General features: G+C 40.5%; 1 protein-coding gene and 1 long non-coding RNA gene across 3 annotated transcripts; one reads left to right on the forward strand and one right to left on the reverse strand.

Annotated features, from left to right (window-relative positions):
- Positions 1-184: 184 nt before the first annotated feature.
- On the forward strand, positions 185-9,146 carry LOC117820220. Of its 2 annotated transcripts, none has more exons than XR_004632724.1 (4): positions 185-238; positions 3,801-4,068; positions 8,158-8,786; positions 8,874-9,146. It is a non-coding gene; the product is annotated as an uncharacterized LOC117820220 (long non-coding RNA). The 2 variants fall into 2 exon arrangements; XR_004632723.1 differs by having other exon boundaries at positions 8,479-8,786.
- On the reverse strand, positions 2,990-14,173 carry egfl6 (EGF-like-domain, multiple 6). The gene is made up of 12 exons (XM_034693932.1): positions 14,099-14,173; positions 12,729-12,835; positions 12,387-12,479; positions 12,084-12,203; positions 11,879-11,998; positions 9,765-9,899; positions 9,558-9,680; positions 8,410-8,646; positions 4,321-4,395; positions 4,138-4,233; positions 3,776-4,044; positions 2,990-3,597 (listed from the first exon to the last, which is right to left on the reverse strand). The coding sequence occupies exons 1-12, from the start codon at positions 14,170-14,172 to the stop codon at positions 3,490-3,492; spliced, it is 1,557 nt and encodes a 518-aa protein (XP_034549823.1). The 5' UTR covers position 14,173; the 3' UTR covers positions 2,990-3,489.
- Between the last annotated feature and the right edge of the window lie 7,924 nt (positions 14,174-22,097).

Genomic DNA, 22,097 nt, shown 5'->3' on the forward strand with positions numbered 1-22,097 from the left:
ATTATTTCCCCCCTAATATCTTAAATACATGTTCTTGTAAAAGATTATCGATTGAAGCTTTCCCTTTTCTTACAGTGTAAATGGAGTGGCTAGTGTTTTCACATTTGATTCCGTACAGGGATTTTTCTATGATAGAGGATATTGATAGCCGCGTCACGGTAGCAATTTTCGACAAGGCTGCAGAACTCGACAGAACACCGGGCAGGGACAACAACCGAGCGCTGCGGCAACGTTTCAGGTTCCTACACCCTTTTCACACAATACTGTTACAAAATATGATCCAAAAAGTCACGCAACATATACATTAAATCCATGAAGACATTCATTTTTCATCAAAAGTTGTATAGCTGACTTCACCGTCTCCATCGTGAGCTGACAGACCAGTTTCTAATTTGTATTTTTCACAGTTATCCACCAGAGAGCGACATTTAGCTGACAAATACTGACAGGCTGTTGCCTCAATTCTATAATAGTATATGTTTCCATAATAAGATGTCCACTTAAAATGTGAAGCGAATCAATACATAACACCTGGATGTAAAAATACTCCAAATGTGTAGCCCATTTTTTTTTTATGCTTGTCTTCTTCTATTTTTGGTACTAGTATGCATCAAACTGCACCAAACTCACAATATCAATGCATTGGTGAAATAAGTTAATTAACTGCTTTAATATTTGAAATGATGTATAACGAAGCGAAAATAGATAAGAACAAACTGTCCATCCATCCATCCATCCATCCATCCATCCATTTTCTTCCGCTTATCCGGGGTTGGGTCGCAGGGGTAGCAGTCCAAGCAAATTGACCCAGACATCCCTCTCCCCAGTAACACTTTCCAGCTCCTCCTGGGGAATCCCGAGGCTATCCCAGACCAGGCGGGAGATATATTCCCTCCACCGCGTTCTGGGTCTACCCGGGGGCCTTCTCCCAGTTGGACGTGCCCGGAACACCTCTAAAGGGAGGCGTCCGGGAGGCATCCTTATCAGATGCCCTAACTACCTCAGCTGACTCCTTTTGACGCAGAGGAGCAGCGGCTCTACTCTGAGCTCCCTCCGGATGTCCGAGCTCCTGACCCTATCTCTGAGGTCGAGCCCAGACACCCTTTGCAGAAAACTCATTTCAGCTGCTTGTATCCACAATCTTATCCTTTCGGTCATGACCCACAGCTCATGACCATAGGTGAGGGTTGGAACGTAGACTGACTGGTAAATCGAAAGCTTTACCTTCCGGCTCAGCTCCCTCTTCACCACAATGGTTGTCCGCATCACCGCTGACGCTGCACCAATCCACCTGTGGATCTCACGCTACATTTTACCCCCACTCGCGAACAAGACCCCGAGATACTTAAACTCCCCCACTTGGGGCAAGAAAAAAGTAATGAAATCCTAAATATTTAGCCACTAGTTATCAGAGGTGTCTAGTAACAAAGTACAAATACGTTGTTACCTTACTTAAGTAGAAATTTTGGGTATCTATACTTTACTGGAGTAATTATTTTTCAGATGACTTTTTACTTCTACTCCTTACATTTTAAAAATAGCCTCATTATTTTCATTTTGGCTTGTTTTCATACAGGCTTGTCATCTCTAAAAAAAAAAAACACACAAAAAAAACAAAAACATATCCAGATAAATAGCCATCCGAAAAGAGGCCAAGTTTCTTACTCATTACATTACATAGCCTAGATTAGTTTGAAGTGATCTAGCCTTCGTGTTGAGCAGGACCCTTTTGGTCAACACCAGCTGTTCCGGGTCTTGGATGTGTGTGGGTGCTTGATGCTTGGATGTACATTTACATTCCAATAAAGGCAATATGCCTGTGAAGTTTGCACCATTACAATACTTTTAGGTAACTAGTCATCATATCTTCTGCTCCATGAAACACGTTAATGCTCAGTAGTACACATACTGTATGTGTTCTTTAATGTATTTGCATTGTACTGAAATGGGTTCATTTTCAATGGGCATGAATGAGTCTGAAACAGGTGCAACCCAAATATTTCAACATTAACATATTAATATAACATTAAAGTCATTATGGCCTTTAGAAACATGTTTTTTTTGGGAGGTGGGGTAGTGCACTATAGGCCCCTGTGGCGCAGTCTAAGCTTTTGTCCTTAATGGCATTTTCTCACTTTACATTACTTTTACTTTTATACTTTAAGTAGTTTTGAAACCAGCACTTTTACACGTTTACTTAAAAGTAAAAAGCTTGAGTTGATACTTTAACTTCTATGGAAGTCTTTTTAAACCCTAGTATCTATACTTCTACTTTGGTAATAAATGTGAATATTTTTGACACCTCTGGTAATTATCAAAGAAAGAGCCCCGATGAGCCAAACATGCACTGTCGTCAAAAACTGTCCCTTTAGTTTCATTAAAAGTAGCCCTATTTTCATTGAAAGATTATCTTCCTCCTTAAATTTATGTTATATGATAACCACTTGTCAGTCTTTTGTGATCATCAAATTCCTTCTCTATATTAATCATTTTTTCAAATGTGAGTGGATGAATACGGAGGCCCTTGAAGGACATGATTGAATACATTTTATTTACTCAGTTTTCTTGAGATAACTAGTTCATTTTGTTGTTATCTCGAGAAAACAAAGATTGTTATCTCGAGAAACTCAACTTGTTTTTTTCCTGATATCCAGAGAACAAAGCTCTTTTTTTGTGTTTTTGAAACTCAACCAGTGAGATAAATGTCTTGTAACAAAATGTCTTTTTATTCTTACATGGTTACCATATGTATGAGTGTGCTCCTTTTATGTTTAGTATGGAAGCCCTAAAAGAACATAATTAGATACATTTTATTTTCTTGAGAGCTCAACTTATTTTTCTCACTATCTTGAGAAAACAAAGCTTGTTCTTGAGATACCGAAAAAAAAATTCAAGATCTTGAGAAAACAGAGAAAATAAAATGTATTTAATCATGTCCTTTTAGGGCTTCTGTAGATTAATTAAGAAAGGGCAGACACGGTTAAAAAAAAACAGGTTTAATGTAATGGTACAGTAAAATGAAAGCAAAATTTACAGCACCTACCAGCCTTCAAAAAGTGATTGAATTTCAGATACATCTCAACTGAGGATTCACATTACATGTTAGAGTATTTTCACTAAATTTCAACAAATCACGTACACAACAGATGACTAAGTGTAATACTGTTCAACCCAACTAACAGACTCCTTTTCCTGAGATCTGTGTCATCTGGATCATAAGAGACTACTTTGAATATTCCAAAACAATGTAACAGGATGCATTAACATAAAGTAGGAGCATGCCCCATAAAATAAAACATGCATGTACCTTTTATACAAAATAGCCCCCTGGGACCTTGTACCTATATATGAGGATGTCCTGTTGCTAATGTATGACAAAGTGTTGAGAATTTTACAGAAAAAAGAGAATGAATGCAGACAGGAAACATGAATCTTTGACATGCGTCACTTAGAGCAGATTTGCTAATTCTAAATCCTGTGTGGGGATTCTTAAAAGAAGGGGCTGACATCCTCTTGACAAGGCCCTGAGGTCAAAACAACGTTGTCCAGGCCGATCTCTCCTCCAACACCTTTCCCACGCTGAGCTTCAAAGACAATCTGAAAGACAGTCAATGGTGGGTTAGGCGGTTGTTACTAGTGCTTTGTAAAATATATGTGAGTTGTATTTTACATCGCCTTTATTATAGAAATTCTTTATTATTGTTAACAGCACAGGTTTGACACTAACTTTATTAATAGTTTAATAATATATTGTTTTAACCACATCATGACTTACGGATTCTGGTGCCACCTCTTTCCAGGTCACAGTGAGGAGCTCTGTCTGCCAGCCCTGGTCTCTGCTTTGACTCTGCTCCCACACTGGATAAGAGATGTTATCCAGCAGCACTCTGAGAGTTCCCACATTATGACCCATCACACGATAGTCAAAGGTGAGGCAGAAGCTGCCCTGCTGGGTCCGATCACTGAGGAGCAACTTAAGCCTGGCTACATCATCCTGCTCCCCTATGAGACCACTCATGATCATGTAGTACTCAGGGCCATCTCCTGAGGGGGTTGCAGAACACTGAAGTGAGTACATCTATGTGCATAAAAATCATGAAAACCTGTCAAAAAAAACTACAGGAATATATTTCTTACCTTCATTATGATAGGCTACACTCCAGTCCATGTCATCAGCCTTGTCTTGGACCCACTCACATGCTCCCTGATCAAAGTTGCAATCCATGATAAACTCTAGAGGGTGAAACATAACACCACATTAGCAAAGACGCTACATTAAAAAAAATCATGCGACAATTGCAGAAAGTGATATTTGATTACCTTCTTGAACTGGTCCTAGTTCAATTTCTTTAACCTCTGTGGCCGGGCCAAACACTGATTCAAAGTCCTCTGAAACTGTTTCAATGGATCAAAGAAGATACAAATCAGTACATTTATTTTATTTCCAGTACCGCTAATAAACAAGGTACAGCTAGCTTGAAATATTGCAATGTGATACCTGCAGTTAAGCCTACTAAGCTAAAGACCTGATTCATTGCAAGGTATATAAATTAGACTGCATTAGTTTGAACAGGTTGTACTTAAAAAAGCAACTATGCAACTTTATGATATTTTAGCTGGGAGTGATAATCAACAAATTAGTAATGCAGACACAACTGTATCATACATAATACTGATATAAAATCCTGTAAACCAACCCATTAAATTAAGGCTTATAAAAAAGTAATTTAAAAAACCTTATGTTGCTGACTTCCTCCTAAAATATCTGATCTTAAAACATTCTAAATAATATCCTCCAAAGAGATTTTCCCAATGAAACAAAACCTGAAAAAGCCTTTCAACCAACAGGTGTAGACCTGCCTCGCTGTCACTCATGTCTCCAGATAAAACTACAATTTAGGGCTTCAGACTTCACAACTATTTTGAAGCTCTTGCAGCAAACCACCCCCACATCAAGCTGCCTGAGACAAGCCAGAAGAGTGACAGCTGGGGTTATTGAACCTGCCCCGCAAGAGTGGGCTAGTGTTAGAAGGGTCTGGAGTGCTGATGACAGACTTTCTTACTAGGAGTCAAGTCTGTTTGCACAACAGCTGTTTTGGGGGAAACATAATAAAAGGCTTGGAGGCTTCGTAACCTCCCACCCTTCCTCACCCCTCCCTGGAGGTGGGAAGCAGACCCAGGATGAGTTTTATCCCTGGGCTCTCACATGCCGACAGAGTAAAATTCCTTCCCGGAGGTGATGGATGTCTTGGGGCCTGTCTCCTCTTGCTATCTTGCGCTCGGGTGTTTCCACAAAGATGGAGATTAGTGGTGAAAGGTAACCTCATTTATGGGGTTTTCTCAATGAGCTGCATACCTCTGCTTGAACACACTCCTCTATTTATATCAAATGAAAGGGTCTGAATCTGTTTCCAGAATTAACACACTATGTAACCACACAGCTCAGGTGTGAATTACATGTGCTGGAAGCCATTATGTTTCATAGTTGACAGGATCATATATTACTGCCTTCTTTTCTATGATTCCAAAAGGCATGACCACAACAATTGTAGCCTTTTTCAATCAACGTCATGACTTGGACATCCTTGATAAATCAGATTTAATGTCTTCCAGGATGTTGTTTAAAAAAAGATGATCATTCTCAAGAACAATGAATATTACAAATGACTGTCTCTCCATAGTAACCTTCCAAAATGAGTTATGAGGGTCTAAGGGGGTCAAAAGGTTGACAGGGGACATGAACAAACAAGCCGCCTTTCTTTTCTGGTCAACTTCTGTGACCTGACCTGCAGTGGTTTTTACTTATAAAGTGTTGCAGGAATGAATCCTGAAACCCTAAAATGCCTTTTCGCCATTTTGAATTTGTTTGCGTTAGATGCCTCAGAACTTAAGTCTACAGTGAACACAAGCTGGGGATAATGGTATAATTTGATTAGTAACATTAACAGCATCAGTGAAAACCACACTTTTAAGACACTCTTTGTTCTAAAGAAAGGGTTGTGATCATAGACTGTATAAAATACGGACGTAGTATCCGTGACGTCACCCATCTGTTCCTGAGAGCTGTTTTGAAGCAAATCGAGGGCAGCAGCCATATTGGTAATGCGGAACTCAACTAGGCAGAGTGTGACGTAGTGTGAGTCTCTTAGCCAATGGCTGTGTGTTCCCGACCAGGAGTCACGTCAGTCATGTCCTTATTTGGGCAAAACTCATAATCTTAATATCTTCTGAACCGTCATGTTAGAAAACAATTCACCCCCCGTACAGTGTGTGCTGATAGAGACATTAGCTTCGTAGGGCCAAGCCGTATTTTGAACCAGGCTGTAAACATGTTTATTAATGCTGCAAAGATCGTCTTTTTCCCATTCATATCTATGTGGTTTCTGGTGTTTCTGCAGCCAGCCTCAAGCGGATTTTCAATGTATTGCAGTTTATATCACTTCCGCATTGGCTTCATCGTTTGAGACCGGAGTTTGCCGCTTGGTTGTGATCCACAAACCTTTTTTTAAGATAGGGCAGCCTTTCTTTGATCTTATACAAACCATGCAGTTTAAAGATCTACATTAATGAACAGACATTGTAGATTTTGAGTTTCTTCTTTTTTTTCTTACCTGAGACTATTTACTCTTCATCAAGACCCTTTGAGGACCCAACTCCATTTTGTGTCTTAGTGTCTGAATTCAGGGAAGACCATGTTTAGTTGTTCTGGGTGTAGTTTTATTTATTCTTTTTATTTGTCTCTTTGTTTGTTGTTCTTATTTTTACCTTTCATATTTATTTATTTATTTTTAAATATTAACCTATTTTTTTCCTTTCATTTTTGTCATTTTCTTTTTGTTTTCTATAGTTATTTATTTTCTATTTTAAATTAGTATAATAATGATTATTATTGTTTTTATCTTATTAACTAATTTCTTCACATGTCTACTTATTTTTCTTTTCATCAGAACAACACCACTGTCTTCACTTTTAAACTCAATCCTCTGTATATTATGTGAAAAAAATTCAAATAAAAAGATCTTTGAAAAAAACAAACAAAAACCAAAGGGGCTGAATGCTACTTTAGGAGTAGTCAAAGATAATTAAAGCCAACTTTTACTCTAAATTGTATTCCTCTATTCAGTCTCCAAAAATCGTAGATTAGTCTCAGAACCCCTTGGCTATCATCTGATGACATCATAGCCTTCAGACCAGAGTAACAACAAACTTAATGAGGCTTCTGTTGTAGCCAGCCGGTAGTGATTGATAACTTCTAGTTAAGATTTCCTTTTCCCTGAGTTGCCATCTTTTAAAGACAGATAAGCAACTGAAGAAGCTGTGATGGAGTTGCTATTGTTGTCTAAAAGCAGATCGCTAGCTGCACTTTAATGCCAATTTGTCTTGGTTTTATTTTGTTCTTTGGGGGGGCATTTTTTTGCCTTTATTTGATACGACGGCTGGAGAGAAACAGGAAATGTGGGGAGGAGAGAGTGGGGGAAGACTAAGCAGGAACCTCCGGTCTCAAAGTATGAAGCCCATGCGGAAGTGTTATAAACTGCAATACATCGAGAATCCGCTTGAGGCTGGCTGCAGAAACACCGGAAACCACATAGACACAGATTCAAAAAAGACGATCTTTGCAGCATTAATAAACATGTTTACAGCTGGTTCATAAAACGGCTTGGCTCTACGTAACTAATTTCTCTATCGGCACACACTGTACGGGGGGTGAATTTTTTTCTACCTTGACGGTTCAGAAGATATTCGAGTTTTTTACCCAAATCAGGACATGACTGACTTGACTCCCGGACGGGAGCACATAGCTGTTGGCTAGGAGGCTCAAACTCCCGCTCTTTACGTCACACTTTGACTGGTTGAGTTCCGCATTTCCAATATGGCTACCGCCGCCGATTGTCTTCAAAACAGCGTCCAGGAACAGATGGGTGACGTGACGTGAGCCCGGGAGTCGAACCCGCAACTGCTGTGACCACGACCATAACATCTGCATATGGGGCGCACTCTTAGACCGCCAGGCCAATGATGCGCCCCCCCCCCCCCCCCCCCCCAATTTGTCTGTATTAGAGACATTCACTTTACCCAAATCTATGTTGTATGATTATTGATGGCTTCCAGGATTGCATCATGGCTGATATGTTGCACCTCTTTTGCTCTACACAGATTGTTTGCTTGTTCTACAAATCAAAGTCAGAACACTTCCAACCTGGGCCATGCTTACTCTTTTTTCTACAAAATACATAATTCTTCCAGGGCACTATTTCAGCTGCCTACCATTGGTCAATACTCATATCCAGACGCTGTGTAGAAACGAGGAAAATCTCTCTGACTATGCTGTATGGTTACTACATCATGGACCACCCGAAACATCAACAACAGGCTCACTGCTACAGAGCCAAACAGGAGTACACTTACTGAAAACATCTCCCCTTGGATTGAGCTGGTTGTCTTCCACTTCCTCCTCCTCCTCTTCTTCCTCCTCAGGAAATTTCTCCTCCCGTCTCTGCTCGGTCTGGGAGCCAACATAGACCTCTCCATCATAGTCGAAAGGCTGCTGACGGATCCTGGGAGGCTGCGTGGCAACTGGTTCGGGGATTACATTTTTGATGTCCTCATTGTCTTGCTTCGGCCTCACTTGGGAGTCTGGTATGGCTGCAGGCAGGAAGAGGAATCAGAGAAGACATGTGGAAACACGATCATGAGCAGGAAGTACAGTATTTTACAAGGATTCTGGATGTGTTCGTCGTTTGTTGTCATCTATTTCGCAGCTGCTGTTCTTCTACTCCATGCAGGTGAAGCTTGACAGCGACATTCAATACATATAGCTCTATCAGTGCCTTAAGTGCACAAGCATCTTATCAAGTACATTCTGTATTCAGAGGGTCATGCTGAGGATTCCAGGTCTTCTATCAAGCTGTGGACGTACAACACTTTCAGCCATAAGCATGGGTTACAGTTTGAGGAGGTGATCTTAAAAGAAGCTACGAGGAGATAAAGAAAAAGGTAGCAGGGCAGGTAGCGAACGACGGCAACAGAAGCTTGGATCCACACAATCTCACCATTGAGGAAATCATCTGCACTTCCTTTGTCTCCATCCCACGGCCTCTGATAAAACGGCTTGACTACAGAAAAATAAAGGCATCTTCATTTGACCACAGAAACCCCTTGCCTTCTCTTTTTATGTCTTTTGGCTACGTGAGGCTTCACCTGTTGTTATCTGGACCCTGCTCAAAGAGTAAAACACAACCTGTCCTTTTCCTTCTATTCCAGGTTGCTGGCTACCACACAGTGTCATATTTACACAGGTGTGTTTTCAATCTGTGGCTCTCCTTTGCTAACATCTGTGAAAAGAAGTGAAGTCTGATGGCAGGAAACTGGCCCAGAAGGACTGCTGTTGTTAGCTGATGTTTAAGGAGTCCAAATGAAATACATGGCTGTAAAACTGCTTCCCCTTTCATCTGGTGGAAAGCTTTAAACAGCTATCTTAAATCTATAATGAATGACAAAAGGCTTCCCTAAAACTAACCAGTTGATATTTCTGTGTAGCAGTGCTTGGATCTCACCAGAGCATTCAAAGCCATTGCCTCTGAAGCCAGACTTGCACCTGCACTTGTAGGATCCTGGAGTGTTCAGACAGACAGCATGGTGGCTGCACTTGTGGGTGTCACTTACACACTCATCGAGGTCTGGAATTGGAAGAAGCCTGTTTGTACCTTCAGGAGAGGAATTGATCACAAATGCTTTCCCATAATAGAATTGGTATACCTTACCTACACAGTCATATTTGCCGTTTACATATTTCAGATCGTAGCCATCCTGGCACTTGCAGTAGTAGCTGCCAAACGTGTTCACACATTGTCTGTTGAATGGGCAGAGGTTCTTCCCAGTTACACATTCATCAATATCTGAAGAAAAACACAACAGGACATTAAAAGCCTTTCATTTCAAGTATCAAAGTGTGATTCATTCAGACAAAAAACACAAGCGAATTTGTGACAGTCATAACGTATTTCCTAATGCATCGTTTCCTGTCCTTGTCACTTCCTGCTGACTGTTTCCACTTGGAGTTCATAATCGTGTACTTTATCTGTTTCACATGGAGTCATTCACTATTTCTAAACACTACAAAACACAAGAAAAACTCCAGTCCTCTATCATCTGAAGAAATAGAATGTCTTTTACAGTGACTGCATGTAATTTAGGCCCAAGCCGCAATGTCCTATTTCGAAAAGTGAAGCCAATACAGGAAGTGCAAAAAACTGCAGTTCCTCAAGTGTTCACTTGAGGCTGGCTACAAAATCCCCAAATTTCTCCATTATATCCTATGCTAAAATGCCGATTTTTATAGCAAAATAAAACATTCTTTATTGTCTGGTTCAAAAAATTGTTTTTTGGTAGCTTGTTCATTTATTCATGCACACCGTATAGGGTGGTGAATTGTTTGTATCACACATCCGTTTTGACTTTATCAAGGCTTATGTCTGACCTCCACCAGATCCGTGTCTGGTCCATCTTGATCGGATGCGGTCCGGCTACGTGCCTTTTCGTCCGTCAACCCCCATTGGTTGTGATTTAAGAAACCAGCACGGAGCAGGACCACCGGACAACTGGAGTCATATGACAGAGGTTTTCCCATGTTTTTTTGGCGTGCCCCGGTATCCAGCAAAAAATAGAAATCTTGCGTATCTGTTCTGGAGGGCTTCGGCTTTCCAGATCAGAGGCAGCAGGAAAGCAACGGAGCGGATCCAGTGGGAGTTAACACATTGACTGGAATAGAAACCTGTCAGATCCGGTGCTGTGACGCATTGGACACGGACTGGACACGGACTGGACACGGACTGGACACGGACTAGACACGGACTGGACACGGACTGAACACGGATCCGTTGGAATTTGACTGTGTAATTAGGGGCGTGGATGGAAGAGTTGTAGCTGTTTGCTAGGAGACTAAAAGCCAGCCTCTCCACTTTTTTTTGCCTGTGTTAAAGTTGATCGAAAGTTAAGTTAAGTCAGCATTTCCAATATGACGACCCACCATTGGTTTCCAACACCTCTATTCAGAAACCAATGGGGGTGTCACTGAGACTATGTCCCTGTTTGATACACTTGGGGGTCTGACCAGTTGACACCAGTTTGTGCTAAAACACATCAAGGCCTTCAACGCTAAAACATTCCACCCATTGTTAAAAAACTATTTCATTAAGAAGTTAATTTACAGTCATATATAGACATATCTTAATCTATAATTATCTTTCAGTATGCATGTTTTTGTCCCTATTAATGTCAGCGACTGAAAGTCTGGGCCTGCAGCCAGTCGTCTATGCATTTCAGACATAAAGATCCCTCCTCTATGTTTAGCTCTGGTTCAACATTAGAACCCACTTTATTTTCATGGTTGATGCAGTAGATGCATGTCTCTTGAGGGTTCCCTAGACATCTGTTTGGGCACTGCTATACTTTCTGGTCCCCTTTTAGAGTCAAAGGGTTCCTCTGCTGTTACTCATTTTGAATTTGTTGGATCTATCTCAGTCCTGAGTTTAATGCTCCAGAACTATAATATTACTTCCTTCCCTTGTGATCACATTGTTAGACCGGCTCTGCCAGAACTCAAGCCGTTTTGTGGGAGGAAATATCACTTAATTGCATCTCATCTGATTTCCAGACCTAGCATTTAAAAGCCACATAATAGAGTCATTACAAACTGGTTCTGCTACACAAAATCCATGAGATGGAAGCACAGTTGATCTTTTTACAATCTGTACTACTGTTTTATCTGTTTTCACTCTCCTAACATCTTTCCTAGACCTTCTTAGAATACAGGAAGTACCCAAAAACGTAAAGACTTTTCTTTATAATATACTGATCTGTGATTGCAGTGGCTCACCTACACATGTCCTCTCATCTTGCCCCAGCTGCAGTCCTGCAGACGGGCAGAGGCAGCGAATCTCCCCCTGAACTTCCTCACATCCGTACTGACAGTGAGTGAGTGAGCATGTCCTAGAATCTGCAAACACAAAAAAACACACATTTAAGAGATCAAATCTTGGCACTTATGTTGCTTTGATGGAAAGCAGCATGATTTCACTCACTTGCACAAGATCCATCAGGCTGGAGTGTGTAACCGTTGAGACAGTAGCACTTGTAGCTTCCAAAGCTGTTCATGCAGCGGTGCTCACAGGGACGAGGTTTCAAGCCACACTCGTTCAGATCTAGAAATGGAGATTCAAACTCATTTTCTAAACACACATGGGGTTTAACTGAACTGATTTTCATTCAACACACAGAACAAGAAACACATTTAAAACTAGGTAACAATTCAGCCCTCAGCTAGAAATTAGATCTCTCTCAACCCACTTTGACCCATGTTTTTCAGACCCTCTTCACCGACCCACCTTGATTACATGTCTTCCCGGTGTATCCAGGGAAACACTTGCATTTGTTGGGGCCAACACACTCCCCATGCTTGCAGCCGTGGTCACATTGAGCTGGTAAAACATTCAGCAAGAAGAAAAGACCACCACATATGTCAGTGGTTTGTGAAAGATGGATTACAGTCAAACCGCACAGTTCTAAGGGGATTCAATCCAGGGTATCTTTTTCAGCAAGTGTCTGGGTTCTAGGAAAATATCTTTGAATGGATAAAAATACCATGAATGATAAATATTTTAAAGGAATCAACATTATTCTGTGTATTCTAAACCAATCTGTAACTAAAAAATCTGGACTTTTCTTACCCTCACACTGCCCTTTACTGTTTTTCTTCCAGCCATAGCAGCACTCCAGTCTCCTGCCATAGCGACACACACCTGCTTGGTTTCCAGTAAGGACTTGTCGGTAGTGCCTTTGTAAAAGAGGAGAGGAGCAGAAGGTAAGATGTGTAATTTCACTGTCTGAGCGGAATTTATAGCTCACAACAATTAATGCATAGAACCATCAGATGGCAAATGTAGCCTTGGAGCAACATCTTATCAGGATCCTGAACCCATAATGATAGTTTGAATTATTACAAATCCAACATCCAGGAAAAAAACAAAACAATATCTCCTTCAGCTATCCTTTTCTTCTATTTTTGCCTTGAATGGTGTGAAAAAACAGACCTAAATGAAGTGTCCTCTCACAGACTTGCTCAGTGATTAATTTGGGCTCCCTGTGGAGCCACAGCCAGCTGACAGGATGTAAGCTACAGATGGAGCAAAACACACTAATCAGACACTTCCTGCGCTGCATATAGATACCTTCTGCACAAACATATGTCCTCCTTCTTTTACTTCACCTTGATCTTCACCTGACACCTATTAAATGACTCAGAGGAGACTCTTGTGTACAGTTGTTCTCAGTTACAGTCAGGCATTAAGCATTGGATTCAAAATAACTTACAGGATGTATAGATTGTATTGCATGTGTATATTTTGAACCTGTAAATTAGATTAAGATGCAAAGACATAATTGAATTCACGTTCAGATCAGACTTCTTAAGAGTCTTGCAACTAAATCTTCACTTTCACGCTCAGCGCTAAACTCTACCACCCCAGATGTTTATGTGTCAAAGGGTTAGCATCATATAAGCGCCCTCGGCTCCACTGGGACCAGAGGAATCTGAGACTTGATAGAAAACAACCAGAATAGCCCACACGAGAGGGGCTCCTCAGTGCGACAGGTGCTCCTCGGTTGCTGGGCCACATTTAGCTGACACACTGCCATAGCTCTCATAGTCGTGTGCGGTGAGTGCATACCAGCTAAAACAACAGCCCTCCCTTTAAAGATTTAAAGCACATAACCTAGAGCAGAATAGAGGGGTTCGTGTTACTCATTAAGCCCCACTTAAAATGCAAACATGTGGAGGAAGTGGCTGTTAGAAATAGTGGTAATCCCTCTTTTTGGTCTGGGGTAAATTGTATGCTACCCAATAATGTTGGTGACACTATTATTAGTTCTAGTGCTCTTAAAATGTTATAGAAACCTCAGCATTTAGAAGTTAGCCTGACATATTCCTGGAACATCTTTTGAGTCTTGACGGTGTAAACATCAAATTGAATTCAACACCTCCTGCAGCTTTGATATCATCCTACTTTAAGCACTCTGTTGCTCTATGGCATGGACTTACCGGTGGGTTTCTGTGCTGCCAGAGGAGATGTGGAGCAGCAGAAAAAGAGCACCGACCAATGTGAAGGGCTGCATGTCTGTGAGCAGCTTCGTTTCCCACGGGGTTGACTTTGGTTGCTTTGAGTCGCGACTATTCCTCCTGGGGCTTTACGCTCATTAAAGTGCTTAGACAGGAGCAGGTCTTAGGAGAGCCTTTACACAAGGCACACCAGATTTCATGTACTTCCAGAGCACACAATCCCTGCAGGGGAAAAGGAGAAAAAAAATCCCTCACTCACTCACTCCTTTGAATGCTGCTGCAGCTTTACTCCCTGTCCCATAACATGCCTCCTCTTCTTCCTCTCTGAAATTCCAGAGGTGGGTTGACACTCTGTGAAATGACACCGCAACCAGGAGGGATAGGTTGTGACTCCTGGAGGTAGGAGTGGGTTTGTAAAGGGGGGTGGGGATATGTTCAAGGGGGGCTACTCTCTTCACTGAAACCCAAGACACAAGACTCTACTCTTCCACAAGACTTCCATTCAGAAAAACCATACACAATCCCAGATTCTGGGAAAACACAAGCGTTACATGCATTAGTTGCTTATCGGCTAATTGTGGAAGTCAGACATGCATAGGCCTGTCATTAGCCGCTCCCCTGCTCTTTGAAGTCTTGCTCACAGGTAGCACATAAAATTTTCCTCTCTCACACACACATGTTAATTCCAAGTTCAGCCATAAACATGTTTAATGAGTTAACATGCTTTTAAAGTCAGCACAGACATCTGGTCCTTATCCTATATACCTCTAGAAAAACAGACAGGTGACGTTTCTGTGGGAGTGTCAGGTTTTAGTTTACATTTGTTGTTGAAATTCTCCATGTTTTCTTCTTGTTTTAGTTTCCATGTCTTCTAATAAAGAGCTGGTCTCTGACAAACTGTCCAAATTATCATGAGTCTTCAGTTAAAGTGTAGTTCAGCTTAGAATTACAACTCTACGTTTATCCCCTCAGGAAACAGTTCAACGTGTAATTGTTGGTTTTATCTTATTTTGTTTACATCTGTCAGGGGTCAACACAATTTAAGTACGGACACTCCCATTCTTGAACACATTTATTAAACTGCATGTAAAAGGTGGACTCAGATCTTTGTCGAACTTGAACTTAGTGTTTACTGCTGGATCCAGATGGGGTAAGTCCTAAAGACTTATCCAGGAGGAGGATTGGGAAGTTGAGGAAGTTTGGTTGCTTGGAAAAATCGCAGTGGTCACCACAAATATGCAATAAGTAACAATGAGTAGCGTTGTTGGCAGAACGTAGGTATTATCCATCAATATGGGCTCAAATATTTGCACAAACCTCTGAAAAGTATCAATTACAATCCTTTTCCTTTTTAAAACCATGAACAGGCCACAACTTAAAGAGCATTTGTCTTGACTACAATTTCTCTGTCTCACAATGCAAGGAGCACTTTGGTGATGTCTTAGCTTAGTTGGTCACATGGTTCTAAGTGGTTGGTGCATAAGGACCACCCTGCAGCCTGAGTTAGGTTAGTAGTTAAATGTGGTGTAATTGGAGGGTGTTTGGTGCATGTGACATCAAATCAATTTTGTATAGCAGAAGTTCATTCTAAGTGCTAATTAAGTCATCACCAATAACATTAGGTCAATCTGTGCCTGCTTTAGGGAAGACCAACCGTAGCAGCATTTATCATAGCAGGCATTTTGGTTTGTTATGGCAGAGGGAAACACATATGTTATATATATCATTGACAATAGCTGTGTTCTTTGTGTGTGTCCCTTCAAGTCAACACTGTCTGACTGACGGCTGACATTGAATCAGCTAAATAGAATTCAGCCAGGACGGATTTTCTGTGCCTTTCCTCCTGTGACATGTCAAAATGTCTGGTGAGGAAAAAGATCTCTTTGAACAGAACCACAATGTCATTTTTGTCCCTTAGAATTTAACCTACCAATTACTTGCTTTATTATATTTTTGAAAAGATAATTTTGCCCCAACAGTTGTTGTTGTTATTATTATTATTATTATTATTATTATTATTATTATTATTATTATTATTATTATTATTATTATTATTATTATTATTATTGTTGTTGTTGTTGTTGTTGTTGTTTCTTTTTTAGATTATTATTATTGTTGACAACACTACTACTACTACTACTACTACTACTACAAAAAACTATAATAATAATATCAAAATAATAATAACTCTATTTATATAGCACCTTTAAAAACATGGGTTTACAAAGTGCTTAGACAACCAACTAAAATAAAGAACCCAAACTCAGGTAAGTCATGCAACAAAATAATGAAGAAGACATAAGCTCAACAACACGTTCCAACCAGCAGTTAACCAATCCAACTTAAGAACCCAATCACAGGAGTACCGAACCAGCATTATAAATCTAAGTATAAATCATAAGATGAATCATAAGAACCCAACAGCAGAAGAAGAGAACCCAGGCAGCACAAGAACCCATCAACATATGACAACACATAGACTGAGATGAGACAATGTCATTCTCCCGTGAGTTTAGTGGGAAGGCAACATAACAAATCCTACCATAAATAATATTGCTTTAATTTTGGAACGTGTGGTTCTATGATAATCCATGGAATGACATAGGATCTGTGTCCATGCCACACAATAGTTTGTTGTGTTGTTATCTGTTCAGTGTCAGGCTCTAGCCTGTGTTACTTCACTGAACAAGAAAGCAATTGTTAGCACACAGTACAGCACCGTACAGTACATGACATTATGTACTGTACAGAAGCTGTCTTCGAGCATCATTTTGTTGTACTTTTTTTAATCAACATTAGTCGTTCATTTATTCAATGTCTTTACGACCGTTGGTTATTCTTTGAGGATCTTTGGTGCAAACCTAAGTCTGTGTGTTACATTTCTACAACCTGACAACTCAAGCATGTGAGTGATGCATGCTACACATCAGAGCTGTTTCTCTGGTGCTGCTCCTGAATGTAAAACTCTGATGGAGCCATGATTCTCATGACAACAGCTCCATCTTCAGCCCAAGAGGGGGCTTTGGCCTTTAGACTGCAGGTCCAACTTTAACCAACAGTCCAGGTTTCTGTAGCTTTTAGTGCTGCTGTAGCTTGCAAAACACTTTCAGTTGATGTAAAAGTTAAGGAAAAACATCAGCATTTTAACATTTGTAGTGGTTATGAAGCACTTAATGCTATCAGTTTGACAGTACTTACAAACAAGTTAAACAAAGCTAAAAATGTAGCTTCATTTGATTGTTAGAATGATATAGTGGTTTATTCTTGAATCCAAACAATCATTTACAATTTAACTTTCAGTTTTGGTGATGTAGAAATGTATAATGTAGGTTGCAGCCAGACAAAATAAGATTGCTGTCAAGTTGCACAAAGATAGTGTTAATTATTCTGCTCAGTTTATGTTGAAAAACTAATTTGTTTTCTGCACATCACTTCACTGTTTTTTCTAAAGCCAAAGATCTTTCTTATTGTGGTTTTGGTTTGTTGTCTTCTGCATATCTCTGAGCAGAAGCCTCATTTGTTCAAGTGGAATTTTACAAGGGATGTTAAATTATTCTATGTTGTGTCTCTCTTTTACCACTAGAGGTCACTCTGGGTCTGCCTTTACTTTGTGTTGACATCAGCTCACTTTTCTGCTTCCTGTATCTAAATAAAATAATCAGGTGAATCATAGAGATTCATTTTATAAATATTAAAGTGCTTTTCAGTATTTTCATGCATGGACCTAACTCTTGCTTCGTTGACCACTTGTGTATTCAAACTGTCTTCAAATGATGCAGCAGTTTTGTAATGCATTGCTAATCTCCAGGAAGTGGGGAGGCACACTTCCTGGAATTCACTCAGGCCAATCCTCTGCTCTCACTTTAATGGTCTCTAATCCGGCAGACATGAGTTGATAGAATTATAATTTGGTAATGCAGCTGATACTGGGATTACCAGAGTCTAATCTAATGCTCAACCCTGTTAGATGCCCCTTTTTTTTCCTCAGAAACACAGTGGCCCCTGCGTGGGCAATGAGTATCTGTCCACTGAGTGTCCCTCACCGTGGCCCCTGGGACAGAGAGCGAGGCTTTTACTATAAAAGGAGAGACAAGGCTGATGACTAGTTATTTTGAAAGTGATGTGTGTACACAACCACATCCTGCCCTGAGTGGGAGATGCAATGAGCAGTGAATGCACTGCAGAGAATACTGAGTGCTGTGAAAATGGGCCACTGCTCAACAAAGACATCAGGGTACACTGACTTAGGTAATGTGATTAAAAACATTTGAGCAGTGCTTTTTTTTTCTTTTTTAAACAAAGTGTGCTGAAAAGTGAAATAACCAAAGTGCAACAATCTTTCGTGCATTTTTATTGGTTAAGCCTGAGACATGCAATTCGCAGTGGGGTTTTAAAGTTCCAAAATAAAACATTTTCCATTCCAGTGTGCATTACAGTCAATCTAAAACTTGATCAAGTGTGTGAAACTTCAGGGAGAATGGTGCAACAGTACAGGAAAGGAGCTGTGACTTCCCCTTGCAATAATAGACATGACCTTGAGCGTGGGTGTGTGCTGTGTGACTGGTGCATCACTCATACCCCTGTTGCTCATGTTTAATTTGAAGGTTTGTCTGTATAGAGGACAGAAAAAACGGATTATTCAGTTGTTATAACTTGGTGCAAATGCTTAAGAAAGCAGAAAGTCAGGACATCAAATCTTGAAATATGTCCACTAAAAGGACACCTTGTAAAACTGTTTGTATTTTCTTCATTAAGTGTCCAGAAGAAGCCCCACCTCTTAGAGATTTCATTTTAAAGCTTAAGAGTTATGGTTTTGTCCTTTTGCTGACCCAACAGACTCTTGTAATTCGTACCTACAATTCCAGGTGCTCGCCTTGGAACATCTGCTGCCCACAGATTACACAATAACAGGCTGCTGTTAAGAGAGTTTGACCCCCTCTCCCCTCTCCCTCTCTGCAGCCAGAGGGACAGAACCTTTAGGATTTAGGCTGTCTGCCAGATCACATTGCCACTTTTGCACCCTCAACATGACGCTTAAAGCACAGTACCTCAGCCTCAGCTGGACACCTCCCACACTCTCCTCTCATTAATAATATAGCAGCAGAAGCAGCAGACACGGCTGTGTCATGCTGTGAGGGGGCTCCTGATGGGGGAAGCACCAGACATCTCAAGAGGGTCGATGTATGGCTTGGCATTATTTATTAATGAGCTCGACATTACTGCTGCTTATTAAATCTGTCTCAAAGAGAGCTTTAATGTCCACCACTCTAGATATATAGAACTGAAAGACGGTGAAGAGGTAACATGAGCTGCTTTGCTGGAGTTGTACCTCAGTCTTACTGATTCATTCTTCTTCATGGGTCCTGACTACACCACACACAGCAGCATATACACTACATTTACGAAAGATGCTCTGGTGTTTGTTTGTTTTAATCTTCCATTTCTTTAAATCCGTGGTTACTTAAAGTGGAACTTCCTCTTTGCACTTCCTGCCACATGACTATATCAGAATCCATTTCCCTTTAAGCAGCCTCTATTATCAACCCTTTTGCAGATGAGAGAAATAACTTGTTTTACAGATTTTTAAAAGCATATCTCTTCTAAATTGTGACCAAAAGTTCCAGTTAGACCCATGATTCAGTCTTGGATTCCATGCATGTACTTTGAAATGCTGCTGCTATAAAATTGACATGCTGTGATAAGAAGGCCTTCGTGATACGTCTCATTCTGCAGCTACAGTTTGCGTCGTTCTTTCATGTCAGCAGGGGTTCAATTTGCCTCAGAACCTTCAGTAGCAAGCGGCAAGACCCCACAGGTCAGAGTTGAAATCAGGCCTTTATTCTTCATTACTTGAGAGGTGCATGCTGGGTATAACTCCACAACTATGCGCCCCTCAAAGAGAGCCCATTTCACCCTGGTGTTGTGATCATGTAAAGCGCATGCCTAACAGGATAAGACATGCTAGAGTATCACTTCTAGCTCTGACCCTCTGTGTGTGCACAGGAGTTTTAACGTACCTGCACTGCTGCAGGGATTATAGGCTCATGAGATTACATATAAAAATGGATTTGCTCTTATTACAGACCTGTGTGGGTATCAGGACAATGAAAACAACCAGACTTCATTTCCTGTTTCGAGATAGAGAGAGCTTAGTTGCTGTTTCTGCAGGGACACGCCAACAAGTTGAGGATAAATAGAAACTGTAGAGGTATGCTATTTTAAAACAAACTGTTTCATGATAGTCAACATTGTACCATAAACTGTCCACACACACTTCGTCGGGGTATGATTTATTCCCTTGTTATGTAACTTCTGCTCTGTTCATACTTGCATAATGTCTAGGCTCCATGCAAACAGGAATGAAGTTTGTATGCTACACCTACAAGTTCCTCTACAGCGGTGCACAGCATGAAGTGGAAACTGCCAGCCACTAAAAAGGAAGAGAGAAAATGTCATAAATAGCAGAAGTCAGAAGTTGCAGTTGAAAGACTTTGAGCCAGTCTTTGTCTCGACTGCTTGCACCGACCCAATTCCTTCTGCACACACACTCACACATCTCTTTCTCAAGTGATTATCCACATTAATTAAGAAGAGATCAAACCGCTCTCAGACCTAATCTGAAGGCCATTGCTTAAGGCGCCTTGTTTCACAACAATTTCCAGACAACTTGAAAAACCCTGCAGGCAGTGAAAAAGTTCCCTGAATTTGGGTTTCTGTGCTCGTGTGCTCTTGTCTGAATTGTAAAAATAGTTACACAAAGGATCAACAAGTGATTACCTGCATTTGGCTTGAAAGCTATTCACTCAGTTGAGACTTGCAGCATCTTGCAGGAAGCACTTTGAGCTGAGCACATTCCTCAGACCGTTTTCACCGCGCTGCTTCAGTGTTTCTGTCAGTAGAGCGTCTCTTTCAGCTCGAGATTCACTTGATAAAGCAATCATGTAGGATTTAAGCATGCATGCACAAACTTGATTCATATGTGTTCAAAAATCAAACAAACTAAACACATGCTTGATGCACAAAATGCCATGAGTATAATAAGTGCAGCTCTGAGGATGCACACAGTAACATGACACATTAATCATGCTGTTCTGTGCTGTACTTTGTGAATTTGCACAAAATGTTCCCCACTGCTTCCTGACGTTCAAACACGAGCAGTCTAAACTCCTGGCACACACAGCGACATTCTGATGACATCACTGTAAGCCACTTTAAAACTCCACACACCTTCTATATGTTCTGACGCCTAATGGGAACAAGCTGGAGGGCTGTTTGCAGGCCTGAAGAGTTTCTTTGAGCACATTTAAAAACTTGTGTGTTGTGACACCTGATGCGTTTCAGTTAGTTTGAATAATTTCCAACTCTAAGGAGCAAAGTCAGCAAAATTTTAAGTTCTTAAGTATACACATACAAGCGCATAGGACGGTTTTGCATCTGCAGTATTGCATCGCAGCTCTCCAACCACATCCTGTTACACACCTTAGAAACTTCTGGGTTGAGAGACAAATTAAACTCCTGTAACAGTAAAGTTAAGCTGTGCATGATATCACTCTCTTGTCAGCTGTGATGTTCTACAGGGTGATACAAATATTTTATTCTCTTTGTTTTCCAACATTGTTTTTATTGATTTTACCAACAACTGCATACATAGTATACAGCACATTTATATACATCTATACACATATCTTTGTATCTATGTACATAAATGCAAGAACACACACACGCACACACACACACACACGCACACACGCACGCACGCATGCACGCACGCACACACACATAAAATCTCAAGGAAAATTAGGAGGGACATAAGGAACTAAATGCAACTGGCATCCACACAAAGGTGGACTCTCAAATCTAATTATAAATAAATAAATAAATAAATAAATAAATAAATAAATAAATAAACACAATAGTATATATTAAATTAAAAAAAATAAAATACAATATAGTAAAAAAGTTATTGAGCTGTCAGTGAGTT

Source organism: Notolabrus celidotus, chromosome 10 (assembly GCF_009762535.1).
Source record: "Notolabrus celidotus isolate fNotCel1 chromosome 10, fNotCel1.pri, whole genome shotgun sequence".
Classification (NCBI taxonomy): Eukaryota; Metazoa; Chordata; class Actinopteri; order Labriformes; family Labridae; genus Notolabrus; species Notolabrus celidotus.

Excerpts from the sequence above, each read along its gene's own strand:
- egfl6 (XM_034693932.1), bottom strand. The coding sequence starts at position 14,172 with ATGCAGCCCTTCACATTGGTCGGTGCTCTTTTTCTGCTGCTCCACATC. Across the intron at positions 12,204-12,386 it reads CGGGAAGACATGTAATCAAG|ATCTGAACGAGTGTGGCTTG; the intron begins GTGGGTCGGTGA and ends CTCCATTTCTAG. Across the intron at positions 4,396-8,409 it reads TCCAAGGGGAGATGTTTTCA|TTTCAGAGGACTTTGAATCA; the intron begins GTAAGTGTACTC and ends CCATTGAAACAG.